At 37.3% G+C, this 24,926-nt stretch overlaps 1 protein-coding gene across 3 annotated transcripts in view; it reads left to right on the top strand.

Annotated features, from left to right (window-relative positions):
- The window catches only part of Parp8 (poly(ADP-ribose) polymerase family member 8), a 169,188-nt gene that overhangs the window by 94,106 nt on the left and 50,156 nt on the right, over positions 1–24,926 (top strand). For all 3 annotated transcript variants that reach the window (XM_027401423.2, XM_027401422.2, XM_027401421.2), the window contains exons 5-10: positions 3,396–3,485; positions 3,965–4,035; positions 5,852–5,929; positions 8,796–8,890; positions 18,691–18,751; positions 19,167–19,257. In XM_027401423.2, coding sequence (XP_027257224.1) covers positions 3,396–3,485; positions 3,965–4,035; positions 5,852–5,929; positions 8,796–8,890; positions 18,691–18,751; positions 19,167–19,257 — 486 coding nt within the window. The remainder of the gene's footprint in view (positions 1–3,395; positions 3,486–3,964; positions 4,036–5,851; positions 5,930–8,795; positions 8,891–18,690; positions 18,752–19,166; positions 19,258–24,926) is intronic.

Below are 24,926 nucleotides of genomic sequence, written 5' to 3'. Positions count from 1 at the left end.
TTAAACTGCTATTATGTGGCCTGTGGATGCTGTCCAGTTTATGGATTCTTCATCTCTCCTTCTAGCTGGAAGCCACCTTTTACTTCTGTTGCTCCCATGTCCCTCCTTTCATTTGTCTTGTTCTTTGATTTTTAAGACAGTGTCTCCTATTGCTAAGGATGGCTTAGCATTTCTAATTTTTCTGCCTGTCTGTCAAGTGCCTTTGTCACCATCCTTACTCCTAAATGCTATTTTCTTATGCCTCTCTCCTTAAGCTGTGGTGGGATCCAGTGTTCTGCTGTTTTTCAAATACTCTACCACTGACCATTACCCCCACACTCTCCTCTGTTTATAGGAAAATAGAGTGTATTTTATTAGGGAGCAAATAGTTTTGCATCAGTAAGACTAAGTAGAGTTTAAGAGAAGAGAAATATCTGTCTCTGAATTTTGCCATACTAGTCTTTGCCTGTTGTCCCAGCCCTTGGGGGTAGGAGCCTTAGCCATGAAGGTCCAGTGGTTGTCTTGGACTATGCAGGGAGAGTGTGTCTGAAAACAAAAACAAAAACACCACAACACCAAAAGAATTAAAAAGTTAAAAAGTTTAGCTGGAATAGAGTTCACCCCCTACTCCCCATTTATTTTAACAAACGATGTGAATGCATGAAGTTCCCGACAGAAGAGAATTCAGATAAGAGGTGTCAGAGTCTCCATGTAACACTAATCATTTACCCAAGATCTCCTTCCCAATATGCATTTACACAAGATCTGCTTCTTGATCTGTGATGTGATGACACTTAGTAAATGTGAATATGTTCCATTGCCCCTGATGTTGTCTGAAAATTAAACACACTCAGCTTGTGATTAGTGCTTATCAGGGTGATGAGGCCGACTTGCCTTGTTTCCACTCTAGTCTATGCTTTCTCACCTCCCCCCTGGGTAACTCAATAAAGCCTCCTCTTCATGGAAAGTCTGCTGACAATAAGTGGGAAAATATATATAATTTACTCAATTTCAAGGTTTAAAAATAGTGCATTTGGGGAACTGTAATGACTTATGTCTATCAATTAGAAGTCAGATTCTCATGGTACTGACACAATATTATTACAACCTGTCTCAATATTTTTTAAAATAGATTCCTTCAGTTATCTGAGCAGAAATTGATCCATGTTTCTATTTATTGAGGGTGTTTTATTTTTAGCAAGTTAGTAGTGTTATAGGAAATTTGCCTTTATATTATTTTCCTATCACTTTATTTTTATTGTTTTTGGTTTGGTTTTTGAGGCAGGGTCTCAAGGTATATTCCTGGCTACCTGGAACTCACTGTGTAGACCCAGTGTCTTAGTTAGGGTTTCAATTGCTGTGAAGAGACACCACGACAATGGCAACTCTTATAAAGTAAAATATTTAATTTGGGCTGGCTTACAGTTTCAGATATTTAGTTTATTGTCATCATGATGAGACATGGCAGCTTACAGGCAGACATGATGCTGGAGAAGTAGCTGAGAGTATTACATCTAGATCTGCTGTCAGCAGGAGACTGCCATACTGGCATAGCTTGAGCATATGAGACCTCAAAGCCTATCCCCCACAGTGACACACTTCCTCCATCAAGGTCACATCTACTCCAACAAGACTGCACCTCTTAATCGTGCCACTCCCTATGGGCCCAGCATTCAAATACACGGGTCTATGGGGGCCATTCTTATTCAAACCCATCACACCCAGGCTGGCCTCAGACTCCCAGAGATTGGCCTGCCTCTGCTTCTAAGTGCTGATATTTAAGGGTGTGTGCCACTATACCCAGTGTGTGTGTGTGTGTGTGTGTGTGTGTGTATACACGTGCTCGTGTGCGCGTGTGTGCCATCCATGTATGTGGTGGTCAGAGGACAACTTATAGGAGTCAGTTCTGTGCTTGTAACTTGTGAATACTAGAGATTGAACCCTGGTCATCTGGCTTGGTGGAAAATCCCATTACCCACTGAGCTAGCTAGAAAGTCTGTACTATGGGGCATTCTTTAGTGAGATGGCAGAATTACAGATGCCCTTCAAACATTAATGAGAGAAGTAGATAAGCAACTGAGTGTTATATTATTACAATATGATATTATTTGACCATACTTAAAGATCTATACTTATTGGAGAATAGGTAAATTTATACATTTCTTTTATAGAGACAAAAATAGTGAATAAGAATGTAAGGACTTAAAGTATAATTTAATATTCAGTGTGCAGTACATTTAGATAAAATTAATTTGTAGAAAGATGATTCTGAGACTTAATAGCAGCTTACATAACAGCAATATGGAGGGTGCAATTTCAGTAAATGACTGCCCAGAGTTTCTCTCCCTCCCTTCCCCTCTGTCTCTTTCCTAACTAATATTTTTGGTTCTGTTTTAATTTAGATGAATTTCTCCCTGTGTGTCCTAGTTTGCTTTCTAGTGCTTTGATAAACAACAGCAACTTAGGGATGAAAAGGTTTATTTGGCTGAGGTGTTTCTGTCAGTCTGTCACTGAGGGGAATCATGGCAGAAACTCAAGAAGGAACAGAGGCAGGACTTATGGAAGGAAGCTGTTTACTGCATTGCTTCCCATGGCTCTCCCAACTTGCTTTCTTATATAACACAGGACCACTTGCCTGGAGGTAGCACTTCCCACATGGGGCTGAACCCCACCCCCACATAAATTATTCATCAAGAAAATGCCCATAGATATGTTCAGAGATGAATCTAATAGAGGCAGTTCTTTATATGTAGTCCTTCCTTCCCACATAACTCTAATTGGTGTAACGTTGACAAATCTAACCAGTAAGCTAAGTAAAGAAGGCTGGCCTCAAACTCTATGATCTTCCTATGCCAGCCTCCCAAATGTTGGAATTACAAAGGAGTTGCCAGCTTGTTTGGTTTTGAGTTTTTAAAAAATATCAAATGCTCCTTAATTATCACCTCAGCTGACTACCCTACCTTTTGAAATGGATTGGATTGATATGGAGCAGAGTACTGTTCGGTGACATGAGCGAAGCCACTGCACCCAAATGATCTGTATGAGAAATGTATGAGTGCCAGGCCTAGAGGAGATGCCTCCTGTAAACTTGACACTTAGAGACAGAGGCAAGAGGATGCTAAATTTGAAGGCTACACAGGGAGATCTGTCTTAAGCCCTTCCCCCTGACAAAGGGAAAGCATGGTTTAGAGTGCTTTCTACACAAAATCTGTGTTCTTGGGGAAGTGATGGACTCCTCTGAAAAGGCTGTAACTTTATGCTTAAGTGACACATAAGTTTGCTTCCTTTTTCTGAGTTAATACTAGAAGCAGTATGTGCCTTTCTGAGAACTTGACTAAAGTGATGGAGATATGTCTATTGCTTTTACAGAGGATATGTAATAATTATACAGTGTCTTCTTTCATCTTTCTTTACAGACAATACATATGTGTCAAGTTCAGAAAATGATGAGGATGTCCTAGTCACTACAGACCCAATTCCTGTCATTTTCCATAGAATAGCAACAGGTAACAGTAACACAATATTTTTCTTACCTTATATTAAGATTTTTAAAATCATTATTGTTTTGGTGCTCTTTGTTTTCAGTATAGCAAATGCAAGTATGTACCTTCCAGAAATCTGTTCATATAATTTTTATATTCAAAGTATGTTAGTAATTGAATAATGTTTAAATGTATCCTGGCCACATTACTCTTGAAAGTGTATTTTCATCCATCATGACAGTACTAGACAAAATGAACCTGGGCACTGAAGCTACCTTGAAGTAAATAATAAGAGTTAAGAAATCTATGTCTTGCTCTTTAATTTGTCAGCATTTTTATGCACAACAAAAACTGAAAATGCTTGCATGATTTATCTTCACAATATCTCTTAATTCTTCCACAAAAGGGGAGAAATGCCTACAATGTTTTTATCTAGGAACTCATGAATGTTTGGGAAACAATATGCTAAAATCCAAAGTAATTTAAAAAATTCTTTCTTGCAGAATTAAGAAAAACAAATGATATTAATTGTTGTTTATCCATAAGATCCAAATTACAAAAGGAAAATGGGGAGGTATGTAAATTTCATTTCCTTTGATCTTTGGTTGAGTTAGTTTTAAATTTACCAGATATTTGAATTTCCTAACTTAGTTGTACTACCAAATGAAAGGAAAACTCACAATTTTTTGTATGGTACTAAGTCTGACTTAAAATTAACCCCAATGAAGAATTTCCCACTAAATTAAACCACATGCCATTGAATTCATTTTTTTTTCTTTTGGTTTTTCGAGACAAGGTTTCTCTGTGTAGCTTTGGAGCCTATCCTGGCACTCACTCTGGAGACAAGGCTGGCCTCGAACTCACAGAGATCTGCCTGCCTCTGCCTCTCGAGTGCTGGGATTAAAGGCATGCGCCACCAATGCCCCACTGAATTCATTCTTTATCCTTTATATATAGCAATGTGGTTGACAGAGAAACACCCATATGCCTTCTATCACAAGTGTAGGTGGCTATACAAAATTTTGATGAGATCTTTGCAATTCTGTTTGTAGATGGTCTGGTCTCTTAAGCCAAAGTAACATAAATGAAGGAGTAGACATTATATTCCAGAGGTTATATTTATTTATTCATTTTTTAAAAATCCTTAAGCAAGTTTGTCTTATATCATTGCTGGTAAAAATTTTTACTTTGATCTATGAATAACTATCAGAACATTAAATAGAGAAAGTACAATGAGGCAAAAGTTACTTGATTGAAAGTTATGCTTACAATATGACCAACCAGTCCTCGCTATTAGTGTTGCACCATTCTTTGAGTTTTCCCCTCTTTGTCCACTGTGACAATTACTGCTTGAAGAAAGCTGTCACTGACCAGAATCTGTTAGGATTTCTTTTCATCCACAGCCCCTCTTCCTGGTTGTCGTATTTTCCTCAAGAACTTGAAATTTAGATATTATCAGCAACATGGATGGATGGAGTTCTGAATCCAAAGGAAATGCTGCTTTTTATCTCTTCTCCTTCTTTTTTTAAAAAGAAAACTTTACTAATCATGACAGTGATAGAAATACCACCGTGAGTTTTCATTGTACTTCACTTACCTGACAGAAGTTCAGCTCAGTTAATTAAAATCTCAGACATTGAGTGAAAGCATCTTAAATTAAACAGCCTTTTGAAATTTGAATTTCGATCACATCATTTCAGTATACTGAAAGTTCTCTTTGTATTGTGATTCATATTCTGTTGCATAATTCGATTTTTTACGTTATTGCATTCCAAGTTTCCTCTTTTCCCATTGTGGCTTTGTGTTGGCATTAGAAGTGTAAACGGTCTTAGATAAATAAAGTAGACACACTTATTAATGAGAGTTGAATTAGTGTGAACCTATCAAACATTTTATCAAAGAAAAGCTGAAAGTATACCCGATTGTACAGAGTTTTTAATGTCCATGAAATATGAAGCTGCAAATATTAAATATTTACCTCATTGGAAGCACACTCCAATAAAGGTTTATATTTAGTAAACTTACCTTTTCCTTCCTTCTTTCCTTCCTTCTTTTCTTTTCCTTTTTTCTTCATTTTTCAAGACAGGGTTTCTCTGTGTAGCTTTAGAGCCTGTCCTGGAACTCACTTTGTGGACTAAGCTGGCCTCCAACTCACAGACATCTGCCTGCCTCTGTCTCCCAAGTGTTGGTATTAAAGCTGTGCACCATAAACTTCTCTTAAAGAACTAAGTCCGTCTACTAAGTTATCCCTCTTACTCCTTTTGTTTTGAAGTTGTACTGTACCAACAGTGTGCTACATATAAAATCCCCTCATTATGCCAGAAACTGCCTGTTAATGGCTGTTTTCTAGTTTGTTTGACCACTGGAATTGTCCTTTTCATCACTTGAAGGAGTCAAGGCAGAACAGTACAGTGGAAGAAGACTCTGAGGGTGACAATGACTCTGAAGAATTTTATTACGGGGGGCAGGTAAGTAACTCTACCTTCCAACACCCAGTTTCAAAGTTTTCACAGTTGTTTGGTTGCTAGTGGAAGGGGATGGCCTAGAAGTTGTTCAGGGTTCAGTAAGCAAGCAGAAAACATGAATAATTTTTCACTTTCTACCCATTTTCAGAAATTAAGATTTCCTTTACAGATCTTTCCACTGTGATCATTCATTTACTGTCCTAGTTAATTATAGAGGTTTTGCACTTTGATTTTGATTATCATTTGGACTTCCACATTATTTTCTTTATTTTTAAGTTTTTCATTGGCACGAAAGGAAACGGATTTTGCTGTGACATTTTCGCACGTTGATAGCATTCTACTCTGTTATAATTTGCCCTTTCTTCCCCCTCTTCTGGTCTGCTTCCTCCCAAAAGTGGTCCTCCTTTGTTTATGCCATTGTCTTTATACTGTTGCCCCTTCTTGTTCCTCCTCCTTCACTCTGGCCATCTTCCTCTCCTCTTGTAGTCACTTTCAACCTCCCCCCCCATCTCTCTCTCACACACGTGCGCGCACACACACACACACACACACACACACACACACACACACAAACTCACATACCTAGATTTCACATGAGAGAAAACAAGTGCTGTTTTTCTTCCTCATAGACTTAACAAGAAATATTTGTAAATATTGGTATTTTTAACAAAAGCGGAGTTTATTACTTTTAAATTGAAGATAGTTTTTTTATGTTTTTGATTGGTTAAAATTATTGAGAAACATTTTTTTGTTTTCATTCTGTTGAAAATATATGAAGAAGATTTTTAAATATGCCTAAATAACCTGGCTACATATATGTAGTCACATTTTTCTTTGGGCTGCTAGCTCACAAATAATAACATGGAGACTTACTACTAATTATGAAAGCTTGACCTTAGCTTAGGCTTTGTCTCACTAGCTCTTATAAGTTAAATTAACCCATTTATATTACTCTACATTCTATAATGTGGCATTACCTCACTTACAACTTGCACCTCCTGTTTCCTCTCCTTATTTCCTGGTGTCACCTTCTTCCCAATGTGTTCTCTGTCCCTAGAAGTCCCCTCCCCAGCCTTTTTCTATCTATTGGCTGTTAAGCTTTTATTACACCAATCACAGTAATACATTTTTACATAGTGTACAAATATCCCATATCACATATATGATAGCTATGCAATGACCCACAAGACTTTTCCAGAATAATGTTCAAACTTAAAATTCCTCATTTGATTTTTAGGATACAATCATATAGTATGTTGTTAGGTTTCTGTAACCTCTTTGATCAAATGTCTTTGTAATTTGTGTACTGTGAGGGAAGGATAATATGATAAAGTGGGCTTTTAAAGATAAAGTTAGTATGGAAAAGAACTCACATGACATATTGTCAGAATGAAAATAAATCAGTACTTGCTACATCGGACATACACAAGGCAATAGACATATGGCCATGGTAAATTAGGCTTCCTTCTATGGAGTAACTTTTTAGCTGATGGGCACTTGTTTAACACAGTGGCTCCCTACCCAGCACAATACTTTACCAGTATGCAAAAGAGGCCTTTCTAAGTCTGATTGTTGTTTACACTGCTCATTCTTACAGAGGGAATTTGTTGCTTTTCTTCAGTCTAGATGTTTACTCTAAAAGGTTTCCAGACTATATAACAGTCATTCATCCCTTTAAACATCTGCATGTCTTTATAATATGAATTTAAAAAATAAAAGATGCATCACTAAAAATGTTGGAAGTAGAAAGGTTATCTCCTAGGATGTAAGGGTGTAGTGAAGGCATAAAGAAATAATCCAGTCCCCTCTTCCTTGCTTTTGGAGGCATTATGTATTGGCATGCTCCATCATGTCAATGTATGTTTGAAATACCTAATGCAAATAGAACAGAACTCGTAAGTCATACAGAGTAGAAATGAGTGTTATATAAAAGATTGCTTCACAGCCCATAAATAGGCCAGGATAAGAGAAATGAAGACAAGAGAACTAGTGTCAGTTGTAGGGTATTTGGGTATGCCATAGCCTTTTAAATGCACATTTTGGTGTTTACGATTTCTTTTCAGGTTTGAGCATGGAAGCAAGAGACAAAAGACTAGATTTAAGAAAGGCAATTGAAGTAACAGATTAAGTAGGACATCACAGATTGACAATAGATTTTTCAATTTGATGAATCACCTTTTAGGGACCATGATAGAATTGGCCTTATGATTCATCAACTTTAGTACTTTAGATTTATGCTGGGGAACAAGAGGCTTCTGGTAAACCAAACATACTCTCTGGAGTTCTTATAAAATATGTGTACATTAATCTACTGCTTACTACTTAACATAGCTGAACCGATGGAAGGACAAACACTGATTTGGCTCTTATCATGTATAGGAGGAAGAAGAAAGTTGTAAAGAGATGAAGAATAAAATGTTTGAGTTCCTACTGAAATAAACATACTAATGTTCTATGTTAATAAATGGATCTATATTTCTAATTCTATACTACATTTGGACTGCTAAATAAGGGAGCAGGATATGCTCACAATACACACGAGTGCGCGTGTGCACGCATACACACACACACACACACACACACACAAGTATATATAAAACACATATATACACATAATACCTATATGTCTGTATGTGTTTATATAAAACCAATGAATAAAAAGGAGACTGTAATTACAGTTAGAATTTTCCTAAAGTGAATTTAAAATGTCTGATTCTAACTTTAAAACATAATGAATTGTCCTAGCCATGCATGGATTGAGGAACTTTGCGCAGATGCTGTTGGCTTGCCTGTAACACCTACAGGCTTTGCACATGTTTGGGTCCTGGTTCCTTGACTCTCTTCACTTAATTCTGAATTACCCTTGCAGGTGAACTATGATGGGGAACTTCACAAACATCCTCAGCTGGAAGCTGATTTGTCAGCGGTGAGAGAGATCTATGGACCACATGCAGTTTCTCTCAGGTAAACAGCTTCGGTGTATTACAGTATGTCATAAACCATTGGAATTTTCTTTTAGAGTAACTTGAAGAAAAATTCTTTTCTGCGATTATATTTGAAAATGTTTGAGGAATTCTATTATGTCTCCTCTGGTGAAAAATGACAGCTTTATGACCTTCTTGTTACATGTTATCTTAAAGTTAAATTAGTTGCATTAAAGACATAATTTGTTTTGAGAGTTAGTTTAAAAAGTAGCAGTCTTGAAAAGTGTAATAGGTAGGTATGGTAGCACACACTTGTGATGTCACCACTTTGGAAATCCGAACTACGAAGATTTTATTATGTTTACTGCTTTGGGAGACCCCCATCCCTATTCTCCTTTTCTATTTAGTATAAGATGTCTTGGCTGGCTTCTTTTAGAGTCTTGCTCTTTGCATGGAGTGTAGTCTCTATGTCTCCACAGAATTCTAGGCTCCATTCACAGCCTGACCTCAATTCCAGCTCTAACTCCCAAACAACCAGATGGACCAGGTTGCCTAACACAAATGGGCCTCTTGTTGAAGGATACTCCCTGCACACCGCACTGTGAAGGTCAGCTGCCAGATCTCAGTGTAGACAGCCACAGTCTGTGCTCTGTACAACCAGCATTTGGCTTTTGTCTCTTGATTACATACAACATTTCTGTTGTTTTATTAATAATATTCTGGAGCCTAACACAGTACGGGTAGGTGGCACAAGATGGAGGATTCATAGTAGATTCTTGACTGTTTCCAGTGGCAGCATCTGAAAAAGGACACATTATCTAGTTGTGACTCTTCAGTGACACAGCTCTTCAGTGGACATACCCATATTTTGAGAAGGTGAACAAAATATTTTCATTTGGGAAGTCTGTACATCAGTAATTTATAATTGTCAAATATTTTATTTAGATTCTAAGAATAACAACTCAGTGCCACATCTAGGCTAAAAACCATGAGGACTGTGCCTCATTTTTGGAGGTGCATCAGGCTGACAATGGTGGGATTATACTTGGTAAATGAAGTTTTTACAGATTTTAAAATATTTGTCATCATTCCACAGTTGGTCTGTTGTGTGGTTCAGATTAAGTACTGTGCACATTCAGTGTCAGAGTGAATGCATGAGGGTGGTAAATTTGTCCAAAACCATCTTTTCTTCTATGGTAGTAAAATGTTTCTAGGAAACCTAAACCTTTAATTTTAAGTACAATAATTACCCCCCAAAAGAAGGCTATGAAATATAAATATGATTCAACCTATAGTTCACCTTCTTACCTTCCCCTCAAAACACACACGAGTGGATTGCTCTAGTAGATGCCTTTTATAGTTAAGATTTTTCTAAAATACATTTCCATGTTTTCTGAGCTGTCATATGACTACGAATGTTTTGTTTCCTCATCAAGTATTTACAAGTATTATTTGGCAAGTCTGGTGATCCATATTAATATTTTGTATTAATAATAATGTTATTGATAGCTACAATGTGTTGGAACTACATAAGTGCTTGGAGTTCCAACCAAATGAAATATCTAAAAGTCATAAGTGACTTGAATTTTTTTCTTCTTGTCTATTTCACTTACAACAGTTTTGATTCCACTTATCTCATTACAAGCTGTATTCTTACCTTGTCTAGATTCTTTTCTAGCTATAGAAGATGATTGCAAATCAAATAATCTCTAGAGATCCCTTGACATGAAGTGTACTACAGCAAAACTTGTTTGACTTACTTGAAGTAAATAAAAATGAATTTGCAGCCTCCTCTTCTGGCCAGAGACACAGTAGGAAATGGGTAGTTAGATGGAAGGTCTTGCCATCTTCCTCACCAAGTTCCAAGTTTATTGAAAGCAGAATGTTCCAATTAGCTGTTCTTTTACTTAATTGAGGCTTATAAGGAACTTAATGGAGTTTGAAGAGCAAAAGTACCTTAATACGCACAATAGCCTATTTGGCGTCATTTTTTCTTTTTTATGTGCCATCTAATGAGAAAGGCAGCTAACCACATCTGAGTTCTTTATAAGAGATAGAAATAGCTGATTGCCTAGGTTGAAGCAAATCCCCTTTAAAAGTAGGCTAAATGTAGATACGGAAACAAATAAATTTATTACTAAAATTGATAATGGAAGCTCAATCTGTTCTTACATCAAAGACAAAGTAGTGGCTGCATGCATGCCAGTGTGGAGGAAGATTTTGATGCAGAATCTTGTGAACTGCAGGTCAGTTCGATACTGTAGGATAAGTATCTGGTGGTTGGACTAAATGTGTTTCATCTGGATTCATGGAGCAGTATGCACTACTGTTTGTTTCTCTTGTAAATGTAGTCCTCCAGTTCTCTGTTCATGTAGATAAATGTCATTTGAAAACAATCTGAAATGAGTAATTTTAGAAGTGGAAGGAAATTCTCATTCCCTTGGAAAGAGATGGTTTTGGTAGTCACCTTGTGAAATGTCAAGCTTTGATCTCAGATGACCGATCCTTTGTTTATAATGATGACATTTTTCAGTTTTTTTTTTAAATGGGCATTGTTGGAGTAAGTACCCAGCCTCTTCCTGTAGCTAAGGCCTGATGCAGCAGGAGGCTCCCAGGTTTGTTGGAGTTGCATGTTCTGATCACCTTTACTGATGGACTGCTGGGATAAGCCTTTCTGCTAGACTGAAAAGCACAAGACCAGTACCTCCTAAGAGGAAATAAAACAAAAAAACAAAAATAAACATAAAGCAAAGGGGAAAAAAACTAGACACAACTTAGGACACACACTTCCATTCTTCGGGTCCTCTAACTTTTCATTTACAGTCTTCCTAAGAACTGCTTCCTTTTCTTCGATTCTCCCCTTCCTGTCATGATTGCAATTGTCTTTGCCTGGCTCCTTTGACACTTGGCATAGACACACAGCAGTCCTGAACAGTGAATTATGTACACATATGCTGGAGAATTAGTCTATGGTCTTGTGTCTTCTGCATTATGTCCCCCTTGGCACCTCAGTTATGACCATGACTAGCCCCCATCCCTTAGTGCCATGTGGGGTGAAGTATAAACCATCAGTGTTGACCCATTGAGATTTACAAAGAAGTCTATCATTCAGCCAAGGAGGATCTTGAACTGCAAGTTTGTAGAATCCTGTCTGGCATAATGATTTTCCACCCTCCGTCAGTTGAGGGTATTAAAAAAAAATCTGTAAGTGAAAATCAGAGAAGTGATAAGGGCCATGCACAGTGCAAAAGAAACTGAAGGAGGAAGTGTTTTCCCAGACACACAAATGTAATTGAGATGTAAGCTTCAGTATCTCAGAGCCTGCAGACTTGCCTGAGCTCCCAAAGCCTGGACTTTCTTCAAGTGAAATTAAGGGTTTTTAAGCTGACCACAAAGTCACAGCGACTTTCTGTTGTGTTCCTCTTATGCACTATTGTTTTGTCTCACAAAAGATCGCATTGCTCTCTCATCTGCATCTAAAGTCTTCTCAGCTTGTATCTTTGAGAAATTTATAGCTGTGTTGGGTAACAGTCTTGGGAAAGCTTTAATCTTGCCAAGATTTCTTCCCCATGGCTGACTTTGCATATTTCTTGGCCCATTCACAAACATCTCTCCCACACTGGGTAGAAACACACACTGAGTAGGCATGCAGAGACAGACACGCAAGCTGTGGAGTTTCAGATGTCAGAGGAAGGTGTATCTTTCTTCCTAGGTATCTTCTTAAAGTGTCACTGCCCAGTGCTTAAAAGTAGAAATAACTAAATAACAGTAAATGTTTGTTTCTCAAGAACCTTTCTTTGTATTGCTTTGGAGGTTGTCCTGACACTTCTCTGTAGAGCAGGCTGGCCTCAAAATCACAGAGATCTACCTGCCTCTGCCTCCTGAGTGCTGGGATTAAAGGTGAGTGCCACCAACGCCCATCGATATCTAAAAAGTTTTTATAATAAGCACATTCACAGAACAAGTTGTTATAACTATTGTAACACTGGGATTACAGTAATTAACAAACTGGGGTTTAGAGAGAAAGGAAAGCCAGCATGGTCTAATATTCAATACAGTATACATAGTAAACATTTTAACATATATTTGAATGTCTCTTGAGCATTTTTGTGGGGGAGGGGAGCTTATTTCAGCTTATACTTTATAGTCTTAACACCGAAGGGTGCCAGAACATGAATGCAAAGCAGGAACCCAGAGGTAGGAACTGATACTGACACCATGTAGGATTGCTACTTACTGGCTTGCTCTCCATGGCTTGTCATAAGCCTTTCTTCCTCCCCTCCTCTATATCTATATCTGTATCTATATCTATATCTATCTATCTATATGGTTTATTTTAGACAAGGTCTATCTTTGTATCCCTGAGTGGCCTCAAACTCATATACATCCACTTGCCTCTGCCTCCCAAGTAGTAGGATTAAAAGCATGTGCCACCCCTGCCCAGCTAAAGAGTGTGCCATTGAAAGCAGGAAGAGGAATTGACTGGATTCTCAACAGTGTCTTCACAAACTTATGATTATTGGCAATAAACATGCCATCCTTTATAAAAGTCTAATGATTAGATTCAGGGTCTTGGGCATCCTGGGATACATTATATCACCAAGCTACTACATCTGCCCACCGCGTCACAGGCCTTCAACTCTTTATTCTCCTACATGCCTTGATTACAGACACACACCATTGCTTCTGGCATGTACAGATTTTTTTTTGAATAATCAGTATCTCCTGTAAGTATCTTAAGAATTATGTGATTTTCAAAATACATCGACTTAAAGAGAAGCTCTTTAAAGAGCCAGACGTCAGGCTGTGGTCAGAGAGGGTCATTTTGTAGCATATCTTCCCAGCCCTGCCATTCCAGAGTAAACCAACCATGTTAGATCATATTTCTGTAATTTCCCTCTCCTCAAAACTAAGGGGGAAAATATTCAATTTCAATTTTGTGTGGTCTTTTCACAGCAAATAAACCAAGGCAGTACATAAAATTGTTTTGTCATAAACCTAATCCCATATTCAGATCACAGTAACAGCTGGTATTGCTTTTATACACCAGCATTCGACCTGATACTGCATTTCTCTTGTTGATCTGATGCATGAAAAGTTATTTGGATACAGAAGTGGTCTTGATAACTAGGGCACTCCATCTGGACAAACTGTGGTCATGCTTTGCGTCTCACAGTGAGAAACATGAAATTACTGGCATTATGTTAAAAGGGCATCACCAACAAAATGAGTTTGCATATGCATAGTGCCATTTGTGAACTCAGAATTATGGCATAAGAACAAAAAACAATGTAACTATTTCCAGATATTTGCTTGTACAGCACTGCTAGTTGCCTCCATAACATAGTGTACTAGTGTTCTACTGTGGTGAAGAAGCAGGCCTGTAACTCAGTATCCCACTTCCTTTAGAAAAAGAATTTCACATTAGAAATAGGAAAGAAACTCAGTTCGACACCTAAAAAATCTTTTAAAGAACTCATAAATGGAATATTAGTACTTTTAATGTTCCAATGAATGGTTTTAAAATGTGGCATGCCACATGCTGATCATATGTTTCTATGGGTTCTTTAAGCTGTTTACAGAGATTCATTGTGGATTAGGAGTTTGTGCATGCCTGAATCCTTCCTCTCTGCCCCTTGCCCATACTTTTTAAGCTAAGACAAACTCAGACATTCTACTAATGGAATTGTAAAGAGAAGAGAAACAGAAGGCATCATGATGAAGAAGTGGGAAGCCGTAACCTTGATAAATGGACTGTTGTGAATTCTAACCCTTTAAATAACAGCTTAAGTAATATGTTGAGACTCCCAAATAGGTCATTCCATGCATTTGACTTCATAATTGCAGAAATGATTGCTATGAGAAGACAGGTGTGTAGAGATTTCTTTCCGAGGAAGCATTTTGTCAGTATTTATGATGCAAAATAATCAAAGGCATCCAAGTGTTTTATTTATTTTACAGTTGCTTTACTCTAATTACAACCATTTAAATGCATGATTTTGAAGAACAACATAGAAAGCACTAATTATATTGCAGAAGAGAAATAGCAAGAAAAAATCCTTTTATTCTATATATGGAAAAGACTAGAGTGAGTTTGAAGCAAAAATAATGATGTTTGGCCAGACATGGGGACTCATGCCTGTAAGCTCACTATTGGGAAGCTGAATCAAGAGATCCATGAGTTCAAAGCCAACCTTGACCACATAGTAAGACTGTTTCCCTCAAGAAAAGTGTTCTATGATGATGCTGTTAAGAGTTAGTTTGTACATTTTTTCCTGTTTCTAACACCACCTTTCTAGTCAGTGCTTAGGTATATGGTTTTATAAAAGTGTAAAATTTTAAGAAGTGAACTTAAAATGGACACTGTATTTATTATACAAATATTCTTTCAGGCCTGTAAGGGTGAGATTAGGGAGTTCTTCTGGACATACTATTTACCGAACATCACAAAAAGCATGAAAACTAGGGTGACAAGAAAAATAGAAATAAGGTAGCCAAAAAAGTAGGAAGAATGTTTATTTTTCATTGTTTAATACGTGTGTGTGTGTGTGTGTGTGTGTGTGTGTGTGTGTGTGTGTGTGTGTGTATGTGTGTGTGTATCTGTGGACATGAGTGCCTAGGGGCATATACTTGTGAACATTTGCCTTCAGATGTCTAAGGGACAGCTTGGAGGAGTTGATTCTTTTCTTCCATCACCTGTGTTGTACAGATCAAACTCAGGTCAGGCTTGGTAGCAAGGATCTTATTCCACTGGGCTGTCTTGCTGGCCCAAACAAAAGTTTTTAAGATTAACATGCTATAGTGTAAGTGTTTGTTATTCAGTTGAAGTATTTCCAGTATTTCCTCTTCATGTATTGTTCCAGGGTTTGCATCAAGGCTTTGTTACTTTCTTAGGATTAGCTTCTCCTGAACATACTTGATTATCTTCTGTTAGTTGCTTTTCTATTACTCTGATAGAACACCATGATCAAGGCAACTTTCAGAAGAACTCATTTGTTTAAGCTTAGGTTTCCAGAGAGTTAGAGTTCATGATGTGGAGAAGAGGCAGCAGGCTTCGGAAGCTGATAGACCACAACTCAAACCGTAAGCAAGAGACAAAGTGAATGTGAAATCAAACACTGAAGTTCACTCAAAGACATGCCTCTTCCAACAAGGCCACAGCATCTAGGCTTCCCAAAAAGCATCCCCAACGGGTACCAAATATTTAAATACCCTAGATTATGGGGAACATTCCCTTCATACCAACACACATCTCTAACTGCATTGACTGGCTTTTTACATGTATGACCTGGATAATCTATGTTTTTAGTGAATCATTTACCTATGCTCAGTCTCATTAAATTATGACCACTGAGCCTGTTTCTGATGTCCAATAGAGTACAAATGGATTTGGAGTTGCAGAAAAGAAGTAGAAGGAAAAGAAGCAAAAGAGGTCTGTGTGCAGCAGAGAATGTCCATGCCTGAAAATTCCTAAAATATTTATTTTCTTGACCATCACAGAAGCTTTCTGTACCTGTAACTTAGAGGCATACAGAAAATGTATTTGTTTTGTTCTTATTTTTGTTATATTTGTTGTATAATTTCACAAAAATGTGTTATTTCTTTTATGAAGAACATAAAAAGGTGTGATAATGCTGTTGTTTTTAAAAAAAGTCAATTCCTATATCAATAGCTAATTGTTAAAATGTTAGCATGAAAAACTTAAACTACATTTCCTAAAAAATAAAGATGTATTCCATAGCTTGATATTTTTGAGGAAAAAATGAGAAGGTTACATTATTATTTATACCTTTACACCTCTTTGGTCCTGGAAACAAAAATGCCAAAGTATCCTGCTAGATTCCTTTATATATTAAGCTATACAAATGATGTGAATTGAATCATATCCTCATTCACTTATGAAATTTTATACTTAGAACCCTGTAAACATGCCACAGTTGTGTACTGTATTTGCATTAGTAGTGTGTACAATATATAGCAATTGTATTGAGTGTCCTTCTGTGTTCTATATACTATATACAGGCTTGGATTTTCTATGTAGATAAACTCCCCATTGACTTTTTAAGTTGTTTCACAGCCTCATATACTCATACAATGAATTTTAGTTATTTTCCTCTTCCTTCATTCCTTCTCTCCTCTACTGAAACCCTTCTCAACAAGTACATCTCCTGCACTGGTGTCTTTTTGTATGTGTGGTCCACTGAGTTCAGTAAGAGTTACTTGCCCAAGCATAGGTGGGATATTATGTAGTGTGACTCTATTGACTTCTTAATTTTTCATCTGACACCTTTTGTTTTTACTTCCCTGCTTGTGAATTCCCTCATTAATATTAATTTTTAATTGATTAGTTCACAAGGCTATCATGAGGACCTAATGATATTACTCATTGATATTTAAACTGGTATTCATTACAAAGTGGTGGTTATTGAATATTGGGTCAGTTTAATGCTTGTATAAATGACTGACAAATACAAATATTTAAGTACTATTGTCACAGAGCTGTGATTTATAAGTCAATTTATTGCTTCATAAAGCATATGCAAACACAGTGAAAACAGTAAGAAATAGTATCTGTAATGTTTATGGATCCCCCTTTCTGTCCCCAGCTCGTCTTTCCTTCCCCCTCCCTCTTAGTCTCCTTTATTGCTCATAAATCCAGACTGGCCTTGAACACACTATGTAACTGAGGCTAATCTTGAACTTACAGTGCTCCTGACTTTACTTCCAGGCGTGCACCACCATGGTTTTATGTAGTACCTGGGGATTGATCCCAGTGTTTCAAGTATGCCTAGTGAGCACTCTCCCAATTGACCTACATCACCAGCCATGTTTTGTGGACATTAAATTGTCACATGCACATAAAATCCTGATGACATTTTCTGTCAGTTATGAGCTCAATTTAAGTATTGTCTACTAACTTCTGTAATTTTGGTTATTTCTGATTCTCTATACTATTCACAACTTCATAAGAATTATATGAGCATATAAGAATATAGGCACATATATGAAGAATATTATTTTTTCTTTTCATTAAATGAAAAAATGCTGTACAAAACTTGGTCTTCATAATGTCTTTATTAACCCAGGAATAGAGCTCACGGGCAGAGTGCTGGCTTAACATATGCATAAAAAGAAAGAAAAACAAGGGAAGAAATGAATCCCAAATTGGGTATTGACCGGAATGCCTTATGTGGGTCACATTATCATTATGTAGTTGCATGTCACTGTATCAGACTTCGGGGTACCTACACAAAAAACACAATGCTGTGTAAAAAACAGCACCTGGACCATTTTATGTTCCTTATATTTCCTCACATCAGAAACTCCTTTCTTGCCTTTAAAATCAGCTCCTTGTACTCTGAGTGGGTGGTGAACCTAGAGCAGTCACATAGGGACACTAATGCGCCTCAGGGAACTGGGGCTGTTTGGTACCATCATGGACCAAGGAATCCTTAAATTTGTATATGCAAAAGCATACATAATATATACATGTTCTGAAGCCCGGCGGCGGTGGTTGCACACACCTTTAATCCCAGCACTCAGGAGGCAGAGGCAGGCGGATCTCTGTGAGTTCGAGACCAGTCTGGTCTACAAAAGCTAGTTCCAGGACAGCCTCCAAAGCCACAGAGAAACACTGTCTCGAAAAACCATATATATATATGTTCTGTAGTACAAATAGGCAGAAGAAAGATGTCAGTTCAAGTAGACTTCATTCATATCCAAAGTCATTTCTAATCCTAAAAAATAGCAATCAGAATTAGTGACTACAGTTTTAATTACAATAACCAGTCACATACTATTAAGGAAAATGAAAACACTCATGTTAATCTTTGCTTTCAGGGAATATGGAGCTATTGATGACGTAGATATTGATCTACACATTGATGTCAGCTTTCTGGATGTGAGTATTAATTTCTATTATATGACCAGCACGTTTAAAGTACATTCATCTTTATCTTAAGAAACTCAATTTTGGATTGCTTTACAGCACCATTACATACTGCCTTTGTTAAAGTGATTTATGAAGACTACTCAATGAAGCTGAGAGAATACATCTTTTTCATTGTTTTTCCATATATCCTGAAACGTCTGTGTTTTAATTATAGTACTTCAATATATAAGTTCTCATTTTTACTTGTCACACATAAAGGCAAAAATGAAAGAGTACTTTGGCCTCCTTTTTACACAACACTGTTTTTTTTAAAATAATTTGTAGGTCTTTACAATTTATGTATTCCATTAGCTTAAGTTATGATTTGTTTTTTATTTTAAGGTCCAAATGATGCCAAACTTATCTATTCAATATATTTGTGCAGGAGGAGATTGCTGTGGCCTGGGAAGTGATTCGAACGGAACCTATTATCGTCCGACTACACTGTTCACTTACACAGTATTTAAATGGCCCAGGTTAGTCTTACTTTTCTGTTGTTTTCAAGATTAACTATGTACTGTGATTTAAGCAAAATGAGTGTTCATTTGATAACTCTGAACTTAAGTGTTAAGTACCTTGATAATGGTGTAGGCTCTGTGCTAAGCAAGATGATTTATCACCATATAATTAAGGAAATAAAATAGATAGTGATAAACTGCATAGGCTTCCATAAAGTGAACAGTTTCTTTGAGGAAAAAAAAAACCAAAACAAAACCTCAGAAGCTTTGAGTACAATTGTCGCTCAATATCTATATGTTGGATTGACCTTAGATTTGGTTTTTGTTTTTGTTTTTTTCCTGTTCATCCAACTCATGGCTTCCAGAGAATTTAGCTTAGGAAACAGTTAACAAGTGGAGGTCATGGTAGCATTTTTGCTTTTTGAATTCCTATAGAATAGTGCTGCTGTATTCAGCTGACTGTTATTTAAAAAAAAAAAAAAGGATTCTACCACAAAGAAATTTTGCCCAAACTCATCAGAGGGCTAAAATGCCTTTCTACTAGTGAATGTACACACACACACACACACACACACACACACACACACACACACACACACACTTCAATTTCAATTTAATCTGCTCATGTTAATCTAGCTACCTACTGATGCATGGTAAACCACTCCAAGATTTTGTTCTTCATGGGCTTTCTTAGGCTTAGTTGAGGTTTACTGCAGTTCTTCTTGCTGCTTTTCAGTCAGGTGGGATATGAAGCTGGAGGGTTTAAATGTCTCACTAAGTTGGAAATACACCATGGTGGGTATAAAACGACCAACTGTGGATTCAGAATCATCTGGCCTGCACCTATGTCAGTGATTACAGTCTGCCTCATGCTCAACACATCCAGGTCCTTAGGCTCCTTTCACTATGCTGGGCAAGGCATGTCTGCTTGTCTTTATCCCCACAGTGGTTCAAGCAAATGGGGCTGTCAGGCCTGAACTTTTTTCTTTTAATATTTAAACTGGGAATAACATTGAGTTATTTATGAGATGAAAATGAAGTCTACATCCATGTAATCAAACACATATATTGATCACAAGTAACTCTATTCATATTATGTGTGATTGCTCTTTCTTTTATTCCTCATATCCATTTACTGGGTTCTCCTGAGAGCAAACAGTCTTAATAAACTGTTTGCGCAATAAATTGTTTTTATTTTGGGTCTCCAAGATTTTGTGACCTGTTACTACTCTATTTGGCAGTGTGGTCTCATGTAATAAACAGCTTTATTTAGGGCATCAGACAATTTGCATTCTGAGGGCTAATCAAGGTCATGTGAGCCAAGTTCACTTGAGTTCATGTTGTATACAGTCAGGAGGACAGTCCATGCTTGGAAACATCATTCTGAATAATAATGGGTAAGATGATGGTTAATCCAAAGTAAAGCCCACTCTTATTATTCCATCTGGGAGGAGCACAAAAGGACATGCCAAGAACAACCCATGTTATGGAGAAACAGATTATTCTCTGTCTCTCCTCCCCCATCTGGCCCCTCTGTGTCCCTCTCCTTTAAAACTATCTGAACTCACTTAGTGCTGTTGCTAGTTGCATGGGCCATCTATTGATGCTTGGATAGTCTCTTAAATCCTTGAAGAAAGCTCACTCTGTGACAGTAGCCATCAATTGCCAGGACCCAGCGAGCTGGTGGGTGGCATTTAGGGAGTCTCTTACATGCATTCTGTGATTTTGGTTGGCTTGATCTTGTGCATTTAGTCACAGATGCTGTGAACTCATGTGTGTAACAGACCTGCCATGTCCAAAAAACACAATTTTGCTGTATTCATCCAGTACCTCTGGCTCTTAGAATCTTTCTGCCCACTCTTATGAGATGATACCTGAGCCTTGGGAGGTGGGAGTGTGATTAAGTGAGACAGTATTTCTTTAGGGGTGTTTTATAGTTTTTCTTCGAAGGTATCAATATTTATAGCAAAAGTAACTTGTAAAAATTTGTAACTAATCCAAGATTTAGACTGGCCTACTTAACAGTTCTCTTTGAAAGGTTTTACTCCTATGTTATAGAAATGTATGAACAACACTAATCTGAAGTATAGTATTTAGTTGGGGTTAGTCTTTCTGTGAATAGAAGAAAAGGAGAAAACTTCAAAAAGAAAGATAATTTTTATTATATATGCTTTAAAAATGATTAAGTTTGTTATAGTAATATGTGTTACATAAAATTGCTGATCTATAAGTCCAGTTCCTGATTATAGGCACAAACCCTGTTTGGTTGAAAATGTTGAACAATTGTCATTAATAAGCTCTTTTGTTTAAATCATCTCATTATTGCTTAGATGATCAGAGTGCATATATGCATTTTCACCATTTTCACCCCCACTAACCTCTCCCACCCCCTCACTCTTCTGCTGAAGCCCTTCTTCTGACAACAGATCCCTTCTACTTTGATGTCCTGTGTATGTCTGTGGTCTGTGTGTGTGTGTGTGTGTCTGTATCCGTGTGTGTGTGTGTGTGTGTGTGTGTGTGTGTGTGCATGTATGCATGTGTTTGTCTTCCACTGAGTTTAATTATGATTCCTTGGATGAGCATGAGTCTAGTGATGCTGGCAACTTACTAGGGGCTACACCACTGAAGAAAACATTAACTTGCCTGATTCTCAACCTTCCTAATGCTGTGACCCTTTAATACATTTTCTCATGTTGTGGTCACCCCCCAACCATAAAATTATTTTCATTGCTACTTCACAACTGTAATTTTGCTGCTGTTATGAATCATAATGTAAATATATGATATGCAGATGGTTTTAGGCAACTTTTGTGGAAGGGTTGTTCAGACTACAAAGGGCTCCAGAGGGATCATGACCCACAGGTTAAGAATCACTGTTGTAGACCCATAGTAAGGGGTAGGGCCTTCTAAGCAGAGTCTCAGTCTTATGCAAATCCTTTGCAGCTAACTACAGCTGTGGTGACTCCATGAGTTCAGTGGCCATGTCTTGTCATGGAGACTGTTTGTCTGCAGGCTTCCTCCATTAACTTCTTTCCATCCCTTTGTTGGTCATTTCCTGAGTACTGCTATAGAAACTCTGTTTAGGTACAGCTACTCCACAGACATCTCTCAAGCAGTGATATTTACCTTCCTTATACAAGGATGTTTGTCACAGTTTCTACTTGTATATATTAGTACAGCTGTGGTCTCCTTTTCCTTTCTCTTTTGATGAAGCTTAACTATTTCAGAAGAGTTTATTCGCAAGTACTGGCTTACTTAGTCAAACTTTAGAGTTCACTGTATTTTTCAACTTGTATTACTGGTTTTGAGGAAGTTACCAAGTTTTTAAAAACATTGTTATAATGTTTTATAAATGATTTTACAGTTAATGAAAATTACAGATAGAATCGAGGTTCCCTCTACCCTCCATGCTGCTTCCTTGCCTATTGTTTTATATTAATTCATTAAATAGAATTAGTTATAGTTAATTACATTCATTTTCACAGTATTAGATTAGTCATTTTATCACTTGAGCTTTGGAATATTGTTAAAGTAGAATTTTGTGAACTGTTTTGGTATATTCTAAGTTTTTAGGTCATTTAGATTGTATTGGTAGTGACTGAGTGAGTCAGTACTTATTATTTATAGTTTCCTTAAAAATTAATAATTTTAATAAAGTATTGGCACTTTTTACACAATGATTAGGTTTAAAATTGGGTGTTTTACATGATATGTACCCACTCATATGTGGATTTTAGACATAGAGTAAGGGATTACCAGCCTACAATCCACACTGCCAGAGAAACTAGTAAACAAGGAGACAAACTTTGTCCCCTGGAGAAGGGGAAAGGGTCATGATCCCCTGAGCAAATTGAGAGCATGGGAAGGGGGGGGGGAGCTACAAGAATGAGAAGGGAAGAAGAGGAAGGATGCAGAGGTCACGAGGGAGCAGAAAGGTTGAGTCAGGTGTAGATTAGAAGAAAGGATGGATATGTGATAGGTAGGGTTTTAGTTGGGGGGGTGATAGGGGAGGAGGGAAGGGAGAAGGGAACTGGGATTGTCATGTAATTCAATCTTGTTTGTAATTCAAATAAAAAAAGAGACTAGTATTCTAATTATTTCACCAATGCTCTAAGAAAATGTCCCCATATAGGGATATCTCCTATATCTAGCACCTCAATTTTTTTTTTATGTTTTAGAATTACATGTAATATATTGGATAAACATCATTGTCAAACATTATAATTTTCTCTATGTATCCCATTTACTTTCTCACTGAAGGGTTTTAATTCTTCTAGAGTATTTGGACCTTTAAAAGTAGGCAAAGGCCGTTTAGGTTTCTCTCCTTTCTCTTCTTAGTCACTTTTTATCTGTCTGTGAGAAGATTTTACCTTTGAAACCTTAGGGAGAACACAATGTGTTTCATTTTCTTGTATTTTAAAGATTTAGTCTTATTTTATGAGTGTTTTCCTACATATGCATCTGAGCACCATGGACATGCCTGGTGCACTGAGAGGCCAGGACAGAGCATCAGATCTCCACAGCTGGAGTTACAGACAATTATGAGCCACTATGTGGGTTCTGGGATCTGAACCGGAGTCCTTTGCTGGAGCAGTAAACACGTTTAACCATGGAGGCATCTCTCTAGCTACTCATTGCTTATCCTTTCCTTTGGAAAAATATTGAAAACAATTTTAGGAATTTCCTTTTAATGCAGTGATTTCTTGTTTGAACACATGAGATTGGACCAATGTCCACAGTCTCCTTCACTTTTACAGAAGGGTTAGACCATTTTCAGGATGGAAATGATGGGTGTCTGGAGAATGGAGTCTTCCATCCCCAGGTAGGACAGTGTGGGCTAAGTGCTGTGGAACATGTGTGATCTGAGTGTGGCCTTTAGAAGGACGGCACTTGCTCTAGTCATCCCAACCCTTATTTTTCCTGGCACATTTGATGCCCATGTGGTGTCACACTGTGATTTGTGATTTGTGCACAAATTTTCCTCCCCTTTCATGTAATTACAACACTCCAGTGATTGTTCCTTTCCTTCCTGTACTTTTCCTCTTTTTTTTTTTTTTTGCCTCTCAGTAGATGCTCACCAAGAAATATTTTTTTTCAATCTGAAAAATTAAATAAAACACTTGACCTCAAATTCCCTTTCAGCTGGTCCTGAAGTACAGTGTTTACTGTCAGATTTTATTATTAGAGTTTTCTCTGCTCAATTTATTCCTTTTCTTTCCTCTTTTAAAATCCACTCACACCAGATTATGGAGCCATCACTTCACACACAAATCAGTGTTCACCATGACTTTAATATTGCTAATAGTTCTGTGACCAGTTTTGAGGACTCATTTTAGTACACCATCTTAATTGGTAAATCCTGTTGTTTCCCTTTCTTGAAAGCATTTTGTGAATGTGGGTTTAACTAGTGTTCTGGAGTCTCCATGCTCTTGGCTGTCCCTCACCAGGCTCCTATAATGGATGTCTGAATACCCAGGCATGCACAGCCTCTGTCCCAGCATTCTTTGTCCTGAGTAGCTTTAACATTACAATTTTCCATATGTGTATGTGATGGCTGTTTCTGATTCACAACTTTACCTCTGATTCACAACATATACATCTGCTTGAATGCCTTTTATTTTTAATGTCATTTTCACTCTTCTACTTGAATGTCAAATAAACATTTCAAAGTTAAAACCCTGAAAATT

This window comes from Cricetulus griseus, chromosome 2 (genome assembly GCF_003668045.3).
Source record: "Cricetulus griseus strain 17A/GY chromosome 2, alternate assembly CriGri-PICRH-1.0, whole genome shotgun sequence".
NCBI lineage: Eukaryota > Metazoa > Chordata > Mammalia > Rodentia > Cricetidae > Cricetulus > Cricetulus griseus.
The sequence above is the reverse complement of the archived record's forward strand: the minus strand, read 5'-3'. Positions and strand labels throughout refer to the sequence as shown.